At 40.7% G+C, this 25570-nt stretch overlaps 1 protein-coding gene across 1 annotated transcript in view; it reads right to left on the reverse strand.

The window, feature by feature from the left end:
- LOC134350949 (chromaffin granule amine transporter) overlaps positions 1-25570 on the reverse strand; it is a 48971-nt gene that overhangs the window by 19455 nt on the left and 3946 nt on the right. The window contains exons 2-8 of the mRNA XM_063056823.1: positions 16983-17150; positions 14505-14850; positions 7753-7811; positions 7178-7261; positions 4769-4861; positions 3382-3471; positions 1164-1198 (exon numbers count right to left, since the gene is read on the reverse strand). Coding sequence (XP_062912893.1) covers positions 1164-1198; positions 3382-3471; positions 4769-4861; positions 7178-7261; positions 7753-7811; positions 14505-14850; positions 16983-17109 — 834 coding nt within the window. The 5' untranslated portion in view covers positions 17110-17150. The remainder of the gene's footprint in view (positions 1-1163; positions 1199-3381; positions 3472-4768; positions 4862-7177; positions 7262-7752; positions 7812-14504; positions 14851-16982; positions 17151-25570) is intronic.

Here is a 25570-nt window from a genome sequence, read left to right on the forward strand (position 1 = left end):
GGGGCTCCTCAAACAAGGAGCTTCTATATATCACTCCTGGAAAAGCAGTCCTGGCCACAGACTACAGAGGTGAGTACTCAGAAAGATTAAGGACACAACTGGACCACTCTCCACACAGAGGGGATTGAGTCCCATGTCACCTGGAGACCAAACATCGATCGGCTGAGACAAACAAAGTCAATTGTTAGAGGAAAAAAAGGCGTCCAAAGCTGTTAGAACCACTTCCTGCAGTTGCAGATTCGACTCCTACAACCACCACGGAGGAGACTTCAGAACCTGAAACTGATTCACAGCCACAAGTCTCACCTGCTGAGCAGAGTGGCCCCCTTGTCAGCAAAGACGTTATTCCATTTAATCCTCCATAGCGGGATCAAATCTTTAGGCCTGGAAGGGCCAATTTAAAATTTGCTATGACGTGGATGTCCATATAGTAATTGTATTATATAGCATGCTGAGTATAGTACATAGTATACACATACACACATATATATAATAACTAGAGAGCAATATGTTACATTTTTGTTTTGAGATACATTCTATATTGAACTGAAGTTTATAGCCAAGCAGGGAGGAATGTTGCGTAATTAATATTTCAGCAATATTGAGTAATATTGTAAATATATTGTTTGATTAAGTGATCTTTGTTTACATTATTTATTACAGGTTATATATAAAAGTACATGAATGGCCTACGTCACTACGGCACCAGTCACATATGCGCGCCTCACCAAGTTAAAAGAAAGTAAAACAGATTACACACGTTTCCCCGGGTTCCCGTCCTTTTCTTTCAATTAGTTTTTGGAGTTACAAAACATAACACTGAAGGGCAACTTATTCCCTCAGAGGCTGGTGGGTTTATTGAATGAGTTGCCAAAGTGCTCGGGTGGTACAATAACAACATTTAAAGGACACGGATAGGAAAGATTTAAAGAGATAGGGACCAAATGCAACCTCAGGAAGGCACCATGGTTAACATGGACGCGATGGGCTGAAGGGCCTGTCTCCGCACTACAATATTGCCAGAGCAGGCTATACGAATCAACTTTGGACATTTTTCCAGTCCAGGTGGGTACTCAAGTGCAAGTTGTTGCAAGTGATTCAGTGGAAGTATAGATTGCTGATGAGGTAGATAAAAAGACTGGTTACTTACCTCAGGTACAGACAGGCATGGTGGGCTGAGGAATGCAGAGCTGGAGAACTAAATACATTGTCACAGAATTCAGGAAGTCAATTTTAAAGCAAATTAGCAGTTTCATCAAGTTACCACACAAAGCATGTTATTTAACTGAGTTGTTAGTTAAAATGAATTATTTGTGATAAACTCTTAAACTACAATCATTTCTAAGTACAATGAATATGCCTTTATCTCTTCTAATTATTTTCCTTGAATTTAATTTTGTAAATCTGATATTGTATATTGGATATGAGCTGAAGGCAGTCTGCACGGTATCATTTCCATGTTCCTCTGAATAGACATGTTGCACCAAAGTGTCTGAATTCGTGCTGTATATAATGTTTGTGTACAGTCACCTTTCAATTCACAGAGTACAACCAACTTGCTAAAGCAAAATGCAGCTCACATACAGTGGTCCGACAACAGACTGGCCAATTTGGAAGTAATATTTTACTTCTTCCTTTATATTATCTGGAAGATTGTGTTGCCATTTGCGAGATTTGTTTTGTTTGTGTGAAACTGGGGGTTGACGTTTTTCTTTGAATAGCTTCCATGGTTATTCTCATGGCTATCTGGAGAAGACGAATCTCAGAGTTGCATACTGAAGATAGAAAATAGAAATCTACAGCACATGACAGGCCCTTCGGCCCACAATGTTGCACCGAACATGTAACCTACTCTGGCAACTGCCTAGAATTTCCCTACTGCATAGCCCTCTATTTTTCTAAGCTCCATGTCCCTATCTAAGAGTCCCTTAAAAGACCCTATTGTATCCGCCTCTACCACCGTCACTGGCAGTGCATTCCACACGCCCACCACTCTCTGTAAAAAAAAACTTACCTCAGACATCCCCAAAGCTTACATACTTCGATAATCAATGTATCTTTGGACCTTTCTGAATCCTTTATATTACTCCTTCAGGACAAGAGGAGCTGACATGCTGTCAGTCCTCTGTCCCCGACTACTGCGGACCTGACAGTTCTGGCGGCTATTTTCTCCCCAACAGAGAAAGGGGCTGAACTCTGTACATGGCACTGCCCGATTTCATTGCTCAGGTGGAAGCCCAGAGTTGACCCTGACTAGTTGTGTCACAACCAGCTTCCCATAGAATTTCCCCTGGGAGTGACCAGCGTAGGAGATTATTCTTCAGAGTCAGAACCAAGATCCTCTGAATGCACTTGTCCAATTGTATCAATTCCTCTGTAAGTTCTCATACTTACAAACTCCCTACAGGCAGTGGTGGGAATCAACCCGGATTCAATTCCTGCCCTGCCTGTAAGGAGTTTGAATGTCCTCCCTGTGACTGCGTGGGTTTCCTCCCACAGTCCAAAGATGTACCGGTTGGGAGGTTAATTGTCCTGTGATTAGGCTAGGGCTAAACTGGGGGTTGCTGAGTGGTGTGGCTCGAAGGCCGGAAGGGGCTGTTCTGTGTTGTATCTCAATAAATAAACAAATACTGTATTTATGTATTTGGTAAAACCTTACACGTGGAAAAGCTGTCTGTGAATGGATCCAGTTCTTGTTTTGTTTGTATGTGGAGCTTGGAAAAATAGAGGACTATGGGTAACCCTAGGTTACTTCTAAAGTAAGTACATGTTCGGCACAGCATTGTGGCCGAAGGGCCTGTATTGTGCTGTAGGTTGTCTATGTTTCTAGTGCAAGTGAAGTGGGAACAGCAACACTAATTATATTTTACTCAACCTGTTTTGAAGAGGTAGGGAATAGAAGAATACGGACCATGTGCAGACAGGTGGGATGAGTTACGTTGGCATCAGGATCAGTGCAGACATAATGGGCCAAATGGTCTATTCCTGTACTGTACTGTTGTATGTCCTATGTTCTGTGTACTATTTATATTTTCAGAGGTGCACAAAGTCAAATGCAGTACAACGGAGATAACTAACATGGCAGGCTCTGTGTTTAACTTGAAATTGCCTACAGAATCCCAGCTGACCAGCTGAAAAGTAGAATTTTGAAATGGGATTGTGAAGAACCCCCATCAGATGTGGAAACTGGTTCAAATTCTGGTCCAGGCTAGGCCAGAGCTGCCTCCTGCAAGGACAATGCAGGGAGGAGTGAAGGAAATAGGCCACAGGGCAGGTGACCTCCACCTATCAGGTGGTGCGGAACATTTAGTAGGAGCCATTTTGTCCACTAAACTTTCTCATAAATCATGATCCTCTAGAATTTAACAAAATTATACTGACCTCCATTGAGTAGAGTCAAAGCAGCCAAAGTCAAGAAAGGAGATGATTTTCCTACAAATTCATACATCACACTCTCAAAAGGTGCTCCAACTGCAAACAATGAAATAACCGGTTAATCCACATCCAGATGGGAAAACAGCTCTCGGCATGAGAGCATTAAAAAGGCCATTCACTTTATTCTGTTTGTACCCTTATTGTGTGACAAGAGACCTGGATGTGGATGATTCAGATCCTAGTGCTGGAGGATCATGACACAGCATGAGACTGAAACATGAACTGAACCTTGAACAAGTCACCAGATGATAACCCACATTGACCTTATGATGGAGCACTAAACCTCTGTTCAGGTGCTCCTTAAATACTGAAAACATGGTGCCAAAACATGGCAGCCAATTAGCGGGACAATCCTGATTTCTTAAAGGGGCCACGCCAGCTAGCCATGCTCTGGAGATTTAAGAACATCGAAATTCTGGAAGCTGGCGCAGTTCGGTGCACATTGTAACATATCGGTGGCTCTACAAATTAGTTTGGAAAATGTATGAGTGTCATGCAGGCTGGCAGCCTCATGGTATCCCTTCTGTGCTTCTCCTTCTGTTCTTCTAAGCTGTATAGAGTCAGAATCAGAATCAGATTTATTATCACCGGCACGCGACGGGAAATACTTGCACCATGTGGGGAAACCCACCATACTTCTCTCCATATTTCTCACCCTCTCTTTTTATCCTTCTTTCCCATGCCCCTCTCCATCCTTTTCTTGATCTTCCTCTTAACCTCTCCCTTCTTACTTGTCATTTCTCCTCCCTCCTCATTTTCCCTCCTCCCTTTCTCTCTCCACTTCCTTTCCCTGTGCTTCCTTCATCTTCAATAGCTTTCCATCCCTCCTCCCCTTTCCCTTCCCTTTCTCTCCAAATCTGCACTCCCTCTTTCTCTGCCACAGGAAACAGTTGAGGCCAGTTCATTGGCTATATTTAAGAGGGAGTTACATATGGCCCTTGTGCATAGAGGGATCGGGGGTATGGAGAGAAGGCAGGTACAGGGTTCTGAGTTGGATGATCAGCCATGATCGTACTGAACGATGGTGCAGGCTCAAAGGGCCGAATGGCCTACTCCTGCACCTATTTTCTATGTTTCTACTTCTCCCCCTTTTCCTTGTCCATCTTCCTACACCTCTCTCCCCCTCCATTCCTCTCACCCCACCTTCTCCCCTCTCCCCTTCCTCTTCCTAACTCCTCCTTCCTTACTCCACAGCCAGTGTCCGTCCCTCTTGAAGTGGTGCCTCTTTATTGTGCAACCCTACAAGGAAGCACATCATAATATTTGGTCCGTTTAGCTCCTAGAAATGCAACAGTGTACAATTGAATCCAGCTCCAAGATGTAAATTACTTACTGAGTACTCCCAATGCCACACCTCCCAGTGCTATCCCCATGGCTTTGCCTCTTTCATTGTCATCAGTATAAATACTGGCCAACATTCCTAGACCTACAAGGAAAGAAACCACCAGTTACACAACTTTAATCCTCTAAGAGAGGCAGTGGAATGAATCCTGATGGGACAGCATTCTCAGTCTGCCTGTCCACGTTAAAGTTTCAGTGAATCACCACTGGCCCATTACACTTCAAAGCTTTGATTATTTGGAACCATTGACCAAATCTTGCTGGCTGAAGTGGGCCAGGTTGGGGTGGACAGAACCATTTGGTTTTGTTCACTGTTTGAATATTTTTACGTCACATTTAATTCATGCAAAATTGGGCAGATGAGAGGTATATAATGACGGAACGAGGTTCAAGGTAAATTTATTATCAAAGTACATATATGTTACCGCATACAACCCTGAGATTTATTTCTTGCAGGCGTACTTAATAAATCAAAGAAACACAATGGAATCAATGAAAGACCACACCCAACAGGTGGGACGAATGACCAATCTGCAAAAGACAACAAACTGTGCAAATACAAAATAAAACAATAACAATAAATAAGCAATGAATATTAAGAACATGAGATGATGAGTCCTTGAACGCAAGTCCATTGATTGTGGGAACATTTCAGTGATGGGGTGAGTGAAGTTATCCCCTTGGTTCAAGAGCCTGAAGGTTGAGGGGTGATAACCGTTCCTGAACCTGGTGCTGTGAAGATAATCTAACTAATTTGAACTCTAATCTTCATAAAGATTAGACCAAAGGGTAGTGGTGATGATAGTTCACCTCCCCGGAAGTGGCTGTGCAAGTAGATAGAATGGTAAAGAATGCATGTAGCATTGCTAGGGGCGTAAAGTATACTATAAGAGTCAGGAAGTCATGAAGCAGTTGTATAAAACTTTGGCAAGGCTGCACTTGGAGCCCCATGATAAGAAGCATGTAGAGCCTTTGGAGAGGGAAGGTATAATGAGAGGTTGAACAAACTTGCATTCTTTTCACTAGAGTGTCAATAAGTTTTTAAAATTGTAAGAAGCATAGATAGGGTAGACAACAATCATCTTTTCACCAGGGTAGAGACATTGAATACTGGAGGGCATCACTTTAGTGTGAGGGGGTGAATGTTTAAACAGGACGTGTGGGGCAAGTTTCTTATTTTACACTCAGAACGTGGTAGGTGATTTGAATGTGGCTGTCAGGGGGTGGTAATGGAAGTGGATACAATGCTGGCAGTCAAAGGGTTTGAGACAGACCCATGGATAAGGATAGAATGGTGGGATATGGATTACATACAGGCAGAATGGATTAATTTGAAGTCATGCTCAGCACAGATGTGGGCTGACATGTCTGTCTGTGTGCTGAACTGTTCTATGTTCTAACACCATTCCTTAACACTTGTCAACCCTACTTCCTCCCCACCCTATCAAACGTTTTTCCAGTCAATTTCACTGATCCTCTGCTCCATGGACAACAATCCCCTAGATTCCCTCTGGAAAAACCTGGTGTCAATGACATCTGATCTTTGTGTCCCACCAAATTCTGGACCTGACACCTCAAATTATTCCAACCCTGATGTAACTGTTGGCTCACCTTGTAGCCCGCTTTTACTGTTTCATGATTACTCTTCCTTTTCAGAAACTCTTTACTCAATAACCAACCCCCATGTCTACCTTTTGTCACAACCACAGATTCGGCAATTGCGCTTGTGAATATGCACATGTCAGCCAATTATTATTTCATTGTCATAGTATTTAACAATTACAATGTTTAAGAGACATTTAGACATGCTTGTGGATAGGAAAGGTTTAGAGGGGTTTGGGCCAAATGCAGGTAAATGGAACTAGATCAAATAGACATTTTGATTGGCATGGGTGAGTTGGGTTGAAGGGCTTTTTTTCCCCCGTTACATAATTCTAAACAATTACTTTTAGCTCCGGTTATAATCCTAACTACTACATTGTCTTTAGAATCCCAACCAACCCTATTTCCAAGAATGTGAGATTTCGTTTACAAACCACACATTTCTTATATTTCATACTAAAGCTCAAACTTGCAAAACTGCTTCTACATCTGAGACCATGTGTTGTTGACATTCTTGGTTAGGTGAACACTTCAAAGTAGCTTCCTTCTATTCTACATTGTTTTGATTCCAAGGTCACCAAACTGAAATGTGATAATTTCTTTTGACTGCCTGCCACTTTTGTTTTCGTCAGACCTTGAAAATTGTTACACCTGTGTGTCATTTCTTCTCTCTACAATCTTCAGTCTTTAAAGCACAGGCTCTGAATTATCCACTTACTTTCCTCTGCTGCTTCTCTCCTCCAAGTGGCATCTTGCACTTACCCCTTCATCTCGAGTTCATCTATGTTGAGAAAAGTACCTGCGACAGAGGAACACGACGAGCCGATCCCTTGAAGGGCTCGAGCAAAGAATAGCAGGCTGTAGGTGTTCGAGAAAGCGTACACTGCCGAGAAAACATGGAATTTTCATGTATTAAGAATGAGAATATGAAGGAGCTTTTAAACTGTAACTTATCCCCCACATCACAGTTCGTTTTTACAGCAAGGAGAACATGAACTCAACAGTGGCAAAAACTAACATTGTTATGTCCCCTGCCAGACTCTCCCACCTCTATCGGCCCCACCCTGCCTTACTTCTGTCATTGAATTGTCCTCTCATGGTCATCCGTTGACATCAGTACTGAGCAGCTCTGACAACCCTTAGAAATGATACCTTGGAGAATGTCATTATCTTGTCCCCTGCCCGATTTTCCATTCATCCCACAAGTTATTAATTTGTTTAAAGCATCCTCCTTAATCTCAAGATCCTACTGTGTACTCTCCTGTACAACATTATTTGAAATGCTCTCTGAAAGTGAGTGTCGAGTACAGACCACATCTTCACCACCCCACAATATCCCATGCCTAACAGTTACTGAGATAAGAGGCTACTCACTTATTGTTGACACGAACAATATCACAAGGCCAGTGAACATTGGAGTATGATATCCAATTCTGAATGAAAGGAAATTAGTTTATTCAGAGAATTATCAGAATTTCAGTATCAAGGAGAATCCACATTGTTACCTCTGTTGAAGACCTTTGTTGCCGTTATGAGTACAAATTTTGAAATATCATATCTTGTATAAGACCATGAGACATAAAAGCAGAATTAGGCCATTTGTCCCATTGAGTCTGCTCCACCATTCAATCGTGGCTGATTTGTTTTTGCCATCAACCTCATTCTCCTGCCTGCTCAGAATGAAGGTAACACCTTTATATATTCCATCAGCTTTGCGACTACAAGGAAGGTCAGATATTCGGACTCTGCAGGAATGTGAGTAAAAGCATTTTACATGAAGTCAGAAGAGCTATGAGAAACAAACATAAGACCTGTTCCCGTACTGTACAAATCCATAACTCTTGCTATCTTGACTGAGCAAATTGGTCAGTTTGTTTGATGCAGATGCCTTTTAAAATTTCTGATTCTATAATGAATTTGCTTCAGGTTTTGGAGGTGCACCAGCATGATTTGTAAAGCAGAAGGAAGGGAATTTCAACCCTTAATTCAGCTTTTCACCTAAATCATCTGGACAGAAGTCATGTTGTGAACTACCTGGAACAGCCTGTTGATTTGCTGAGTCATTTTTAGAATTTTCCATCAACTGAGGAATGGTCAAGGAAAGAGTGACATAACTTGCAATCTTCAGCAAAAGCCCTGGGCTGTATTTGCATTATGAATTTATTCTTTAGCACTATCTACCTATACGTTATATAATATGTACAGTGGGATGCAAAAGTTTGAGCACCCTTGGTCAAAATTTCTGTTACTGTGAATAGCTAAGCGAGTAAAAGATGACCTGATTTCCAAAAGGCATAAAGTTAAAAATGACACATTTCTTTAATATTTTAAGCAGATTACTTTTTTATTTCCATCTTTTACAGTTTCAAAATAACAAAAAAGGAAAAGGGCCCAAAGGAAAAGTTTGGGCACCATGCATGGTCAGTACTTAGTAACACCCCCTTTGGCAAGTATCACAACTTGTAAGCGCTTTCTGTAAGAGTCTTTCAATTCTTGTTTGGGGGATTTTCACCCATTCTTCCTTGCAAAAGGCTTCTAGTTCTGTGAGATTCTTGGGCTGTCTTGCATGCACTGCTCTTTTGAGGTCTATCCACAGACTCTCGATGATGTTTAGGTCAGGGGACTGTGAGGGTCATGGCAAAACTTTTAGCTTGCGCCTCTTGAGGTAGTCCATTGTGGATTTTGAGGTGAGTTTAGGTTCATTATTCTGTTGTAGAAGCCATCCTCTTTTCATCTTCAGCTTTTTTACAGAAGGTGTGATGTCTGCTTCCAGAATTTGCTGGTATTTAATTGAATTTGTTCTTCCCTCTACCAGTGAAGTGTTCCCCATGCCACTGGCTGCAACATAAGCCCATAAGCCCAAAGGTCTTTTGCAGTCTAACGGGGGTTTTGATTTGCCTTTCTGGCAATCCTACGAGTAGTTCTCTCTGAAAGTTTTTTTGGCTTTCCAGACCTCAACTTGACCTCCACCGTTCCTGTTAACCGCCTTTTCTTAATTACATTATGAACTAAGGAAACGGCTACCTGAAAACACTTTGCTATCTTCTTATAGCCTTCCCCTACTTTGTGGGCATCATTTATTTTAATTTTCAGAGTGCTAGGCAGCTGCTTAGAGGAGCCCATGTCTGCTGATTGTTGGGACAAAGTTTGAGGAGTCAGGGTATTTATAAAGTTTTGAAATTTGCATCACCTAGCCTTTCCTAATGATGTTTGTGAACAAGCCATAGCCCTAACAAGCTAGGTAAGGTCTGAGGCCTTGGTAAAAGTTATCTGAAAACTCAAATCTCTTGGAGTGCCCAAACTTTTGCATGGTGCTCCTTTCCTTTTTTCCACTCTAAAATTGTACAAAACAAAAATAATACACTAATCTTGCTTAAAATGTTGAAAAGAATGTTTCATCTTTAACTTTATGACTTTTGGAGATCAGTTCATCTTCTACGCACTTAACTATTCACAGTAACAGAAATTTTGACCAGAGGTGCCCAAACTTTTACATGCCACTGTATACACACACACACACATATGTGTGTGTGTGTGTGTGTGTGTGTGTGTATGTGTGTACATATATATATGTATGTATCTAACTTGAAGTGATTTCTAATATCTGCTGTGTACAGCTGTCACAAAACAACAAATCTTACGACTTATCCAATGACAATAAGTTATTAATTGATTCCAATCTGATATAATTTTTGTACAAGAGACTCATGTCAGGTTACGTGATAACAATCGATTTTTTAAATTTTGGAAGGACCCTCAGATTCACGCAAACTCTCAAAGTAAGATTAGGGGTGTTTCCATTTTTATTGATTCCAATATTCCCTTTAATCAGGAGGATATTATATTTGATATTAATGGTAGATTTTTGATTGTTAAAGGAACAATTTACAATAAGAAAACGATTTTGGTTAATATATATGGACCAAATACTGATGATCCTTCATTTTTTAAAAGATATTTTTGCTCTATTACCTGATTTAAATGAATATATGTTATTAATGGGTGGAGATTTTAATATTTGCTTAAATCCCTTGTTAGATAAATCATCAGCTAGACATCAACTCCCTAATCATTCTGCATCACTAATTAATTCCTTTTTAATTGATTATGGTTTAATTGAAGTCTGGAGACATATGCATCCTACTGATAGAGAATATTCCTTTTTTTCCCACATGTTCATAATAAATATTTGAGAATCGACTATTTTATAGCTGACCTGCGACTTTTACTTAATGTTCAGAAATGTGAATATGATGCAATTGTTATTTCTGATCATGCTCCTTTAAATTTAATATTTGATTTGAAAGATGTTGTTCCTACAAGACCAACTTGGTGTTTTCCAGAACATTTGTTACAAAGTTCAGATTTTGTTGAGTTTATTGAAACTCAGATAAAAGAGCTTTTTCTCTTTAATAATACAGGAAATATCTCAAAGTTAGTAATTTGGGATACGTTAAAAGCTTATTTACATGGTTTATTTCTTATTTAGCTAAGTTGAAGAAACAGACAAAAATAGGAGTAGATAAAATTGCTAAACAAATTAAAGAATTAGATAATTTCAATGCAATCTTTCCAAAGAAGAGAGGAACAGTCACAATATAATTTATTATTAACTTATCCTATTGAAGGATATTTGCTTAAATTAAAAAGCCAGTTTTATAATTTTGGGGATAAAACTAATAGGCTATTAGTTTCCCAATTAAGGGCTGCTAAAGCTAAAAGACAAATTTTAAAGATTCATAAAGATAATGGAGATATAGTAAGTAATTATGATGATATTAACAATATCTTTCAGGATTTTTATTTTGATCTTTATAAATCTCAGTTTCCAGCAGATCCCTCTAAAATGAAAGCTTTTTTATATAAGGTTAAATTTCCTCAAAATTACTGCTGAAGATCGACAGACCCTTGACGCTCCAATTGTTGAGCATGAAATTCAGAAAGCTATATGGTCAATGCAATCAGGTAAAGCTCCTGGACTCGATGGTTATTTGGTAGGATTTTACAAAAAATTTGAAAAAAATACTTTCTCCATACCTTTTGGAAATATTTCATGAATCTTTTGAGAAAGGTAATTTACCCTCTTCTTTTAATGAAGCTTCTGTTTCTTTAATCCTTAAGAAAGATAAAGATCCTACTGAATGCTCATCTTATAGATCTATTTCGCTATCAAATGTGGATGCTAAAGTTCTTTCCAAGATAATGGCTAACGGTTTGGAAAACATTTTATCTAAAATTATCTCTATGGATCAAACAGGCTTTATTAGAGGCTGTTATTCTTTTTCTAATGTTTGGAGATTGATGAATATTATATATTCACCATTACCCAAAACACCCCAATGTGTTATTTCTCTGGATGCAGAAGAGGCATTTGATATAGTTGAATGGACTTATTTGTTTAATGTATTAGAGAGAATTGGCTTTGGTAATAATTTTAATAAGTGGATTCAAATGATCTATAAGAACCCTATCGCTACCGTCGTTACTAATAATCTGAGGTCTCCTTTTTTTTTACTTTCACGAGGTACTCGACAAGGGTGTCCATTAAGTCCTTTATTACTTAATCTCGCATTGCAGCCTTTGGCTATAACAATTCGCGAAGCTAAAAATATTCATGGTATTTCTGTAAATTTCTCTTTATGGAGATGATCTTCTGGTTTATATCTCGAATCCTGAAGAATCTACTCCTAATCTTTTGGAATTATTGAATGATTTTGGAAAATTTACAGGATATAAACTTAATTTAAATATAAGTGAATTGTTCCCTTTAAATGTTCCTGTCTTTATATATCAGGATATTCAATTTAGAATTGTGAATTCTTTTAAATATTTGGGTATTATCATTACAAAAAAAAGATCTTTGTAAGGCTAATGTAGATCCTTTATTGGACTCTATGAAACAATTATTTTCTAGATGGAATCCTCTTACACTTTCTTTAATAGGTCATATTTGTGCCATGAAAATGATGATTTTACCTAGATTTTTATATATTTTTCAAAATATACCTATCTTTCTAACCAAAAAATTTTTTGATCAAATTGATTCTACTATTTCGTCCTTTATTTGGAATAATAAAAAACCAAGAGTTAATAAGTTTCATTTACAAAAATCTAAAAAAGGTGGACTCGTGCTACCTAATTTAAGATTGTATTATTGGGCTGTTAGTATTCGACAATGATCTTTTTGGTTATATTGGCTCGATAAGAACCAAAAACCAGCCTGCATTGATTTAGAATTTAAAGCTATTAATCAATTTTATTTAACTTCACTATTAGGAGCTCCATTACCTTTACAACTTGCTAAAATTTCCAATTTAAATTTCTACCCTGTTATTAAACAGTCCTTACGGATTTGGTTTCAGTTTCGCAACTCTTTGAATTTCAAACAATTTAAATTGTCTCGTCCTGTATTTTGAAATTTGTTATTTAAACCTTCAATTACTGATCCCATCTTTCTTTTATGGAGAAATAAGGGGATTTGTTCTTTTGCAGATTTATGTAGTGATGGTCGATTGATGTCTTTTGAAGAGTTAATTAGTAAATATTCTCTCTCACACACACATTTCTTGCAATATTTACAGGTTAGACATTTTTTTACAAAAATATGCTTCTACGTTTCCATATATGCAAGAATATATAGTTGGACACTATTTTGAATATGAATCCCTTTGTGAGAGGCTCCATTGGTAGAATTTATAATTTATTTTTACTACAAAAAAAACCCTCTCACTAAAGATTAAACAAGATTGGGAGAGCGAACTGAATATGACTTTTGTTAATGAAGACTGGTTGCGAGTTCTGAAAATGGTTAATTCTTCTTTGATCTGTGCCAATCATTGTTTAATTCAGTTTAAAATTGTTCACCACTATTATTTAACAAAGGAGAGGCTTTCCAAAATATTCCCTAATAGAGATAATTATTGTGATAGGTACAAAAATCAAGTAGCTACTTTGTCACATATGTTCTGGTCATGTCCCTCGTTGAAATCTTTTGGGAAATCTTTATTTTCTACAATTTCTAAAGCTTTGAAAATTAATTTACAACCTAATACATTGACTGTTCTATTTGGAATAGTTTCGCATCATATTCAGGGTATTTCATTTTCAAACCAACATGTAATTGCATCCGTTACATTGTTGGCAAGAAGAGCTACTTTATTGAAGTGGAAAGATACCTCTGCTCCTACACTAACTCAATGGTTTTCCCAAGTAATGTTATTTCTTAGTTTAGAAAAAATTAGAAGTAGAACTTTTGATCCCCGATTTGATTTTGAGAGAAGGTGGGGCTCTTTTGCTAAATATTATCATTTAATTTGAATCAATTTATATGGGTCCTTCCAATTTTATGTTATATAAATGTGATTTGGCAGTTGTTGTTTTCTTTTTCCTCTTTTATATATATACATAAATGATTGTAAGATGTATTGCTCCGGGAGTTGGCTCCTAATGGTTTTTTTCTTCTCTTTTTTTCGTTTTGTAGTTAGTGGGTTTTTTTTAGTTAGCTGGGGTTCTCTTTTTTCCTTCTTTTTCTGTCATAAAAATTTTTTTCATTAGCATATATAAGGTTTTTTCTTCAGCTTTATTAATTATATATATACTAATTTGTTGAATTTCTGTATTTTATAGCTGTAGAAGATTATATATTAATAAAAAGATTTAAATATGAAATGAATATATATGTATGTATCTAAATTGAAGTGATTTGTTATATCTGCACTGTACAGCTGTCACAAAACAACAAATTTTACGACTTATTCAATGACAATAAATTTGATTCTGATTCAGAGAACCCAAGCACAGGTACAACTTAGCACACTGTGAATTCTCTGTGGGGCAATTGTACGCCAGCCTCGTCCACACAGGCAAGGACAGATTTCTTCCAGTCAGGACTGGCTGCTTATTGTGGCAAGTGAGAAGTGAGGCCAAGTGGATGATTCAAACACATTATATGCCATTTTTTGACTGTAACTGATAACCTTGCTGTGTGGGACACTGAGATCTTAAGCCCAGTTTTGAGGATCAATGGAGCAACATACAGGGACACCAGATCATCGTAAAGCACGATAGTGTTTTTGGAGATTGGTGCTCAAACACTCTGCAGCCGGTTCAGATGTTTTTCTGTTTACCTGTTAGTCAGTTCCCCCACAAACGGATTTACCAGGAGCTGTACAATGGCCTTGGAAGCAAATAACAATCCAACGTGAAAATTTTCCTCCGCAAGAAACGACTCATTCCTGTTGCACTGGGCTGCTTCGGTGGTCGGCTTTGAGTCAAGAGTGGCTCCCTGTGTAGTGTTCCCCAATTCCAAACCTTCATTCTCAATCTTGGCTGCTGTAGTGCTCTTCCCAAGTACAAGATCCGTCTCATTGGAGTGGGGAAAGAGAGGGGCTGCTGTAGGAGGCAGCTCCAGTGGTGTTGAAGTATTAAGTTTGGCTTGATGCTTTTCATACAAATAACTGGGGATAATGGGCACTGAAAGAGAAACAGTTCAGTCCTGTAAAGACACATTAAACATTCCTGTCGCTACAGAATTACAAGTCATACAGTCTTAACTTTTTCCTTTTGAAACAATTGTGGGTATGATTGTGAGACACCTCTAGGTCATGAAAGCTGCCACCTACATGCAGGACTCATTTTTGATATTACATGAGAAAGTTTTTCAGCATTCTGAAACTTTGGAATACAACTTTAACCAAATGGCTTTTTGCAATAACTATGGGATGCCTTTTGGAGGCAATTTTCGCTGGAGATATCTAAAAATGTTGTTGCATTATAGACATAAGAGGGGAAAATGACTAAATACCCATAAATTTCTCTTCATAAGATTGCCTATAGCTCCAGGTTTGGGAGGTTGTAGACTTTAACCAAAATTTCCCTCAAGCTCTCTTTCTGAGTAAAATTCTGGTGATGATCTGATTCCGATACAAGCTAAACCAAGGAATTTCCTTGGAGAACGTGTAAAGATCATTCAAGATTAGCATGGCTATATATGTGTGGAACCAAAGGAAATGGGGCCGGGTTTCTAATGAATATTTCTCTTCAGTTGTTACTGTGGAGAGAATGATTGAAAGTAAGGAAAAGGGGTGAAATACGTGGTAGTGAATTGGACCGCAGCTGGGGTAGCAGAAAGGAGGTAATGAAGGCCTTAAACTGTATTCAATCCCAGGGATTGAGCTGATGCACTCTTGTGGGAGGCTAGAGTGGGAAGTGCACAGGCCCTGGTACAGGCTTTTCCTTCATCTTTAGGCAAGGGTGAGGTTCTGGATGACCAGAGAATGGCAAATGTGGTGTGACATTTAAAAAGAAGCAGGCCAGTGAGTCTGACATCAGTGTTGGGTACATTGCCGCTGGGGATTCTAAAGAACAGGATCTACCAGCACTTGGAGAGTCAGAGTCTGACTCAGGACAGTCACCATGGCTTTGTGCATGGGGAGTCATGTCTGACAAATCTCCTGGAGGTTTTCAAGGAGACGAACAAGAAGGTAGAAGATAGTGGATGTTGTCTATATGAACTTTAATGACTTATTTGACACGATCCTTCACGGCAGGCTAGAAGGTTAGATCACATGGGATCCAGGGGAAGATAGCAGATTGGATTCATAATTGGCTCAGCATTGTTTCTTGGACAAAAACCATAAAACTTTTAAAAAGCTCTTACTAATTTTCAAAAATCCAAACCATTTAAACCTCACCGTGGAACTGGAACTGTCCATTGAGTCCTTTGCTTTTTGATCTAGCTTTAGAACCCCTTGCCATTGCTTTTCGAGAATGTAATGACATCTGTGGTATTTTACGGGGAGGTATCACCACAAAATCTAGCAGATTGGATTCATAATTGGATCAGCGTTGTTCCTTGGACAAAAACCATAAAATTTTTAAAAAGCTCTCAATTATTCACAGGTGTTAAGACGTTACTTTTGTGTCCCTAGTAGGTTTGTGAATGTAGGAGTTACGATTTATAGGTTTAGTGGTGATGTGAATAAAAAGGAAGGTTCTCTACAGCTATGGAGATTTATTTACTATACATATACAGTGTGTATATATGAAGACGAGTCCTGGGCCCAGCACATTGATACAGTTATAAGGAAAGTACACCAGCATCTTTACTTTCTCAGGCGGTTCTGCTTGTCACCGAATACTCTAATAAACCTCTGTTGAAAGTATCCTGGTTGCATCATGGTCTGGTTTGCAACTTAATTGTGTAGGAACACAAGAAGCTGCAGAGAGTAGTGGATCTGGCCAATCACACGCACATTATTCCTGACTATCAGAACTATCTACACGAGGCTCTGCTTTTTGAAGACAACATCTGTCATCAAAGAAACCATTCGGACCAAGCTGTCTTTTTGCAACTACCGTAGGGCAGGATTTACAGAATCCTGAATTCCCACCCCACCAGGTCAAGATTGGCTATTTTCCTTCAACCATTTGGTCCTTGAACCAACTGGCAGACTTGTGAGTATGACAATAAACTCACCAGTGACTTACACTTGACCACTCAGTGCTGGAGAACCTCAGGCCCACTTCATTATTTCTCCTCCGGCTGAACACAAAATATGAGGTTGTATTTGACATTCCCCAGATAAAATCAAACTAGAACTTACCAACAACAGTTAGCAGAGTACGGTCCAGAAAGAGGGCTACATAAACAATAACCAGCACCATTATTCTGGATTGCCTTGCCTTCTCGAACCATTTCCATGTTCTCAACTCTTCCAACCATGTCACCATATTGGTCCAGGACAGGAGATTTGATCACCTCTTTAGAAAACCTGGAACATGTCAAAATGTTGCTCATCAGATACTGGTAGCAGCAGCCCCTGCACCTAAGTAGCAACATTAAGTACAACAGGATAGTGATAATTATGAAGTATAGAATATTAGGGTCCATTTGCAATCAAAAAGGAGATCTGTTGATGCTGGAACTCTGAAATAAAGCCCAAACCAATCTAATGGAAAAGAGTAAACAGCTGACATTTCAGGCCAAGACCCTTTATCAGGACTGGAGAAAAAAGATGAAAAGTCAGAGTAAGAAGGTCAGGGGGGTGGGGGTAGTTACTCTGCCTTCTCATCTTTTTTTTTTCTCCAGTCCCGATGAAGGGTCTCAGCCTGAAACATTGACTGTTTACTCTTTTCCATAGAGACTGCCTGGCCTGCTGAGCTCCTCCAGCATCTTGTGTGTGCATCTGCAGGTTTTCTTTTGTTTGTGAAATGCAGAATTCCACTTTGCAGTTACTGGAATGGCTGAGGCAGACAGTGAAGAAGGTTGTGAAAGGACAGAGAAGTGCATAGGTCAGCTGGAAAGTTAGGCAAGGCAGTGGCATTTGGAACTTAAGTGTGAGTAGTTGGGGACATCAAATACTATCTGGACACGTACAGTAAATGGTGGTGACCTCAGGAATCGTAATGTACAGACAGACCTTGAGGTGCAAGTTTATAGATCCCTGAAAGTGGTGACACAAGGGATAGGGTAGTGAAGGAAGCATTTGGTATTTTTGCCTTCATAGACCAAGGCATTGAATATAAGAGTTGGGTTGTCACGTCACCGCTGTAGAAAACATTGGTTAGACTGTGCTGAGGGTATTGAGTACAGTTCTGGTCACCACACTACAGGAAGGGTGAGGTAGCAATTTTAAGAGTGCAGAAGAGATTCACCTGGATGTTGCTTGGAGTGGGGAGCTTACAAGGATGGATTGGATAGGCTGGGTTATTTCTCACAGGAACATGGGTGTTTCCTGATTGTGCTGAAAACACTGCTCTGCTGTTGTTGATGGTCAAGGTGTCTCCCGGCTGGTTGGTTTTCAATGATCAGATCTGTCAGTTAATTACATTTAGTGTGACGGTGGTGCTGCACACAGCCCATGGTCTTAACATGGGCTGTGTGCTCATCTTTCCCACCCATGCAGTTGTAGATCGATAAACTAGTACAGTTGAGGTCAGGAGTATTTATCTCTCATTTTGCTCTCCATCTGTTGCTTTGTCGAAAAAGCCAACCTTAGTGATGGGCTACGTCATGTATCCAACATGTTGTATCCTTGATACTGCTAATGCTTCCCCCAAGTGTGGTTCAACATGGAGGAGCAGTAAGTTAAAGGAAGAAAATACTGTATATAGTAAATAGGAAGTGATTTTCTTGTCCATGTTTGATGTGATGCCATGAAAGTTCATCAGGTCTGAGGTGCATGCTGGATACTGCCTCTCAGCTGTTTACACTGTCTCCATCTCTGGTGGGTCTGTCCAGCTGGTGGAGCTGGATGTGATGACACATTAGTCGTAAGGTATGGTGTTGTAGGGATGACTGGGTCAGGTTATCACTTGATTAGTTTATAGAACGGTTTTTTCTAATCTAGCATTTGTAGCTGGCTTGTGAGGAGGACTTTAACGCCACCTGAACTTGGTGACAAGCTTCTAAGGTCCAATTTAATGTCAGAGAAATGTATACAATATACATCCTGAAATGCTTTTCTTTCACAAAACATTGATATAATTATAATGTAATTATATCTTCAGACTGTTGCTGAAGAATCCTGGTATAAAATGCTCAGGATTTAAGGACGTTTACCTTTTGGATGGGCATTAGAACTTCCTGGAAATCGGTTTCACTTGTTCTGTGTGATGTTGTGGAACAGACGTGGCTAAAGCAAGGGATAAACTGGAAATGAGAAAAAAAGGGTAGCAGCCTGAGGAAATAGAATACTGAAATATTGGCAAACATGAAACATCCTCACTAAGGAGAATTACATTCTTGGAGTAAATGATTATCACCTCTTATAGAGTTGCAATCTAAAACAGAGGCTAAGATAGTGATAGAATATTATTACACAGGGCTACTGAAGTTCGGCTCATTGTGCCATAAAAGAACTATTTGTCTTCCAGTCTTTCTCCAAATCCCTAATTTTTCTTTCCAACTATATGAACTAATTCTTTTCAAAAGTTATTTTAGAATCTTCCTCTATCACTCTTTCTGAATGTATTTTCCCGACTCACCAGCTCTACTCTGTGCAGTGCTCCCAAGGTTTGCAGGATGATGTCAGCTCCAGTTATGGTCTCTACTATTTCAACAGCAGATGGGTATGAAAAGATCGGTAAAGGGCTGTGTCTTTATGAGTAGATTACAATTAAGGATTCCAAACAAACATAGTCGAGAAGTCCAATCTTCACTGAGTCATTGCAAGAGGAAGTAAGTCAGGTGTAGGCTGTCCTTTTGGCAGAACAAGGGAAATTTAATGTTGACATAATTACCTTGCACAACAAGATAACTTCTGATCTTCCACTAATTATTTGCGGACTAGAGCTTCCAAAACAGAGAATTTTTGATAACTTACTGTATATTCTTCTTTTTAATTCAGACAGTTATGCTGCTGCTTTCTGCTAGAATAAGTGGGGGGAGGGTTGATCTCGCTTGCTGCTATTTGTGTGCGGGAGGGGGCAGGAGGTTTTGGAGTTCTTGTGTCTTTTTTGTCATTCTTTCTTTGGGGGGTTTTTTCTTCTATTTCGAGGAAGTCTGCGGAGCGTAAGAATTTCAGGTTGTATATTGTATATGTTCTCTGATATTAAATGGAACTGTTGAACTATTGAATTAGATTTGATTTAGTATGAGTTGTGAAATAAAGGAGATACCAACACAGTTGATCATGGATGTGTGATGGTAATGTAATGCCTGCTTCATATTTTTACTGTTATGCTGTATGTATTTCATTTTGGCAGTTTGGTAAGAACAGCTTGTTTGGATTATTCTTGAAGGTAAGAGATGAGGAGAAATGTGTGCCATCCAATTAGGATGGTCAAATTAAGGGGAGGTTTCTCTGGTGAGGGACACTAAGGTTGAGCTTGGGGCTTTTGTTCGTTGGGAGATGAAGAGAAGATGCTGGGGAGAGCCGGTCGTGTGATGCGATCTGGTAGGAGGCCCATTCGTTTGAGAAGGATTGCGAGCGGCGTTCGGAAGGTGGTGTGGGCATTCATAGTGACCGAGGGTCCAGCTCGTGAGTGACAGAGAAGTTCAAGATGAGCTCCAACTTCAGCACATTTGACTGTTAATTAGAATGGGCCCTTTTCTTTTTGTTATTTACTAACCCTTTAGTTAAGTTAAGATTCATAAATATAATTCTTTTAATCGTATGCAGTGTGCTGTCTGTTATTGCGTGGCACTAATTTGTAACAGGGTAGCGGATTACACAGCATCCACACAAACCAGGGTTTGGGGTGGGATTGCGCTGTCTCAATCTCACGAGTTTGGCAGGACTTGAGAGTGTCTTTCTTAGACTCATGCAGCCAAGGACAGAAGGCTGTTTCAGTAATGTACACAAGGCAGGTGGAAATTTTGATGGAATAAAATGCTACCTACCAGGATAATACAAATGCCCAGACCATTTTTATTTTTAAACTTTATTCATTTAGAGTTACAGCACGGTTATGGGACCTTCTGGCCGATTATGCCCATGTCCAATTAACCCACTAACCGGTACATCCTTGGAATGTGGGAGGAAACATAAGCACCCGGAGTAAACCCACGTGGTCACAAGGAGAACATACAAGCCCCTTACTGACAACGGTGGGAACTAAACCCAGGTCGCTGTAATAGCGTTATGTTAACCACTATTCTACCATGCTGCCTCAATAGAATTAGACCAAAAGGTACGACAATTTTCCTCTACATACAGACTACTTTCTAATCTTTAAAAGCTGAAAAAAGATATTGTGGCGTTTCTACCAGTAGCTCTTGGCTACTGTGAGTAGTGATTCCATTCACTAATATGGAAGTGGCTGCTCTGCCTGCTCGGTGTCAGACTGCCACTATCTCGGTCAGAACAGAAATCTGAGTGAGTGCGAGGTATTGCACCTTGGAAGGTCTAGTGTAAGAGGAAAATATACAGCTAACAGCAGGGCTCTTAAAAGCACTGATGTACAGAAGGATCCTGGGGTCCAAGTCCATGGCTCAGTTAAAGTGGCCATGCAAATTGAATGGTAGAGAAGGCATATGACATTCTTACCTTCATTGGTAGGGGCATTGAATCTATAAGTAATGAAGTCGCAACTACAGGATTAGCACTGTAACACTGGAAATATTGTCTACAATTCTGGTTGCCCTATTAAGATTCAAGATTAAAGATTGCCTAATGTTATTCACAGTACACAAGTGTAAAGGCGAATTAAAATACTTGTTATAGGAAAGATTTGGAACAGGTTTTGGAACAAGAGATTTTACTAGGATGCTACGGGAGAGGTTGGACAAACTTGGGTTATTTTCTCTGAAGCTTGGGCTGAGGGAAGGCCCAATCAAAGTTTACAAGATTGTGAGAGGCATGGAATCTTTGTCCCCGGAATATAGAAATAACAAGTACTAGATGGCATGCATTACAAGTGAAGGGGGAAAAGTTAAATCAGATGTGCAGAGCAAGTTTTTTTTAACACAGAGAGTGGTGTATGCCTGGAATGGGCTCGGGGAGAGTGGCGGAAGTGACAGAAGCAGATATGATAGTAGACTTTAAGAGGCTGTTAGATAGATACATGAACAGACAGGGAATGGCGGAGGGATATGTATCATGTGCAGGCAGAATAGATTTGGCATCATGTTGGTGCAGACATTGTGGGCTGAAGGGCCTGTTCCTTTACTGAACTGTTTTAACAAAGACAAAAATGCTGGAAGAACTCATTGAGTCAAGCAGCATCTGTGGAAAGAGAAAAACAGTCAATATTTGAGGAAACAACAGGAATTCTGCAGATGCTGGAAATTCAAGCAACACACATCAAAGTTGCTGGTGAACGCAGCAGGCCAGGCAGCATCTCTAGAGATGCTGCCTGGCCTGCAACATTTGGGGCAATGGTACTTCCTCCTTCAAAATCTGCTCATCACCCACACCTGCTTCCTTCTAGTTCCCTACATCATTCACGGACAAAGGGACAAAAGGATCTGGGAATACAGGTCCATAATTTGTTGAAAGTGGCTTCAAGGTACAAAGGATCATAAAGAAAGCTTTTGACACATTGGCCTTCATAAATCAAAGTATTGAGGACATAAGATGGGATGTTACGTTGAAGTTGTATAAGATGTTGGTGAGGTCTAATTTGGAGTATTGTGTACAGTTTTGGCCACCTAGCTACAGGAAAGATATAAATAAGGTTGAAAGAGTACAGAGAAAATTTACAAGGATGTTGCCAGGTCTGGAGGACCTGAGTTATAAGGAAAGATTAAATGGGTTAGGACTGTATTCTTTAGAACAAAGAAAATTGGAAGGAGATTTGATAGAGTTGTACAAAATTGCAGAGATGAAGACAGATCAAGAAAGGGGAGGGAGGTGTCAGAAATGGACAAAGTGAATTTAAGGGAGAGTGAATGTTGCAGGTAAAATTGAAATTGACAAGTTCAGCAAGGGTGCAGGAAGCAGCACCAATGCAGTCATCAGTGTATTAGAGGAAGAGTTGGGGGGCATTACCTGCAAAGGCTTAAAACATGGACCATTACAAGCAGCCAACGAAAAGGCAGGCAAAGCTGGGGTTCTTGCAGGTGCCCGTGACTGCCCTGAGCTTGGAGAAGGTAGGGGGAGAACCGAAGGAGAAGTTGAGGATGAGGACTAGTTTTACCAGGTGGAGAAGAGTGGTAGTGGAGGGGAACTGGTTGATTCTTTTATTGAGAAAGTACTGGAGAGCTTTAAGGCCTTCTTAATGGGGGAATAGAAACAGCGGATAGACTAGACATCTGTGTGTAAATGAGGTGGTCAGGGCCAGGGAATTGACATGTACTGAGGAGATGGAGCGCATGAGAAATGTTTGATGTAGGTATGAAGGGACTAAGCCAAGGGGAATAGAATGGAGTTGAGATATGAGGACACAAGTTCAGTGGGCAGGAGTAGGTCAAGACAATGGCCCTACTAGGACAGTCAGGTTTGCAGATCTTGAATAGATAGAAAGAAGCAAGCAAGTGGGGTAAGGGAATTGAGTTTTATGGCAGTGGATGGGAGTTCTGCAGAGTTGGAGGTCAGTAATGGTGTTAGAGACAGTTTTCTCGTAGTCCAGAGTTGTGGCTCTTCAAGGACCAAGTATGAGGTGGTGTCTGAGAGTTGCCACCTGGCCTCAACAAAGGTAGAGTTCAGTCTGGCACCCTACAACAGCACTCCCTGAGGGCCGTCTCAGTCTCACGGGTTTGGCGGGACCGGAGTGTGTATTCCCTAGACTTACGCAGCCAAGGAAACCAGCGGGGTTTCATTGCGGGGTATCTTCCCGGATCGATTTCGTTCGATGCTGTGTAATTGCCCTGAGCATTGTGTTTAAGCCTGTGTTAAACTATTGTCCGGTAAAGTGATTACGATACGCGGTTACGGACACTGGAGAGGTTGAGCTGTGGTGCGAATCCACGGGGTTATCGGTAATGAATGCGTGTTTACTGAGTGGGGCAGACATTCGTAGCCCCAATACATTGTTAATTCAGACTAAAATGTACTGTTAAAGCTTTAGGAACAGTTACGATCACGGAGCGGAGGTCTGACAAAATGCTGGCAAATACTTTGTTTTAGATCAGACTAGCACTGACACGATGACAGTGGATCTGCCTGGTACTATTGGGAGGGGGTGCGTGGACTGACCTTACTTCTGGGAGGAGGGGAGTGTAGGCGAGTGTGCCGAGTTTCCCGTAGCTGGGGACGGAGACTTTACAGACAAGTTGTCCTCGTTTCTGCGGAGGGAGGAGACGAAATGGTTTGCTTTGGAAAGTTTAATGAGTTCTCCAGCAATACCATTCTGAGTTGGTATCGGCCCTTACTTCCCTGGCGAATAGATAGTCAAGTGCACAGGCGGGCGCTCCTAGTTATCGTCGTCTGAGGATATTCTGGCGAATAACACCCACGCCCGGAGAAGTATGAGACTTGGGAGGAGCTGGATGAGTGGGAGAGCTCTGATGACGTGTAAGACAGCGATTGGTTGAAAGTTTGAGTGGGTGGGCTGCCGACAGAGTGAGATCTGTAAAGGTACTTCTGCGGGCTACGTGCAAGAACTAGAAAATGTTTTTGGCTGGACAGGAAGCCCAATGGAGCTTTTGATGGGGTTTCGGGAACATGTTTCAGAAGGGGGAGAAGCTTTCCACCTACATTTTTTGGCTAGAGAGGCAGCTGAGTTGCTTGCGGCTTAGAGGATGGGGGGGGGCATTCAAACGGCTGAGGTGAATCAGTAAAGAGTGGACCAAGTGGTAAAAGGCACATGGTCACAGGACATGATCGCTTGGGTCTCGGAAGACGCGCCCCTCCCTCATTTGTCGAGCTGATCAGAGAAGTAAGAGAGGGGGAGAATACGATGGAGGCATGGGAGGCCTCTGTCAGCAGGGTACTGTCTCCGGTAGTAGTTCCCTTGGCTGATAGCCATCCTGGGGAGTGGTAAAGGAGCTCGTGGCAGAGTTTAAGGCTGAGATGTCCAAGTTATCGGCGGGTGCGGCCACCCTGCGTGACAAATCTGACAGGGAGTCGGACTCCTCGAGGGAATGGACTAAGCAGAAAGTTGCCAGTGAACAGGGTCTTACGAGAAGGGGAGCGACCGGTATTGCCTGCTATAACTGTGGGGAAGAGGGACACTTCAGGCGGGAGTGTGGAGGCCAGGAAAGCGTTTGGAGAGTGAGCCCCTGGCTACCTAAGCAGAGAGAGACGTCCGGAAACTTAGAAGAGGCCCAGCGTGGGAACGGCCTGGCGTCTCCAGGGGGAGCACGTTCCCAGCAATATATCAGGGAACAAACTAAAGCCAAGCTCCAGCGTATTGCTACAGATTGAAGGTATTTATGCCAGAGCCTTACTTGACACTGGCTTTCAGGTTACTCTGTTGTACCGTTCATTTTACAAACGGTATTTGACGCATTCACCATTGACGCCACTCAGGGCGCTAGAGATCTGGGGTCTTAGTACGGATGACTATCCGTACGATTGTTATTTGTCATTGAAGCTGGAGTTTTCAGAGGCAGATGTGGGCGTGGCTGAGGTCCTTGATACATTTATGTTGGTTTGTCTGGACCCGGTTGAGAAGGGCGAAGCTTCAGTTCTTGTGAGGACAAAATACTCCCAATTGTGAGGAGGCTAGTGGGAGCCTACAAGGAGAATATTGGAGAGAGCTTTCTGAAAACGTTGTCCGTTCACCCTGTGTTCCAACTGCTTTTGAGTAAGTGTGTTTTCGTGTTGTGTGCCTGACACTGATGAGAGCTGGGTCTTTGGTTTGGCGG

The sequence above is a fragment of the Mobula hypostoma genome, chromosome 8, assembly GCF_963921235.1.
Source record: "Mobula hypostoma chromosome 8, sMobHyp1.1, whole genome shotgun sequence".
Lineage (NCBI taxonomy): Eukaryota > Metazoa > Chordata > Chondrichthyes > Myliobatiformes > Myliobatidae > Mobula > Mobula hypostoma.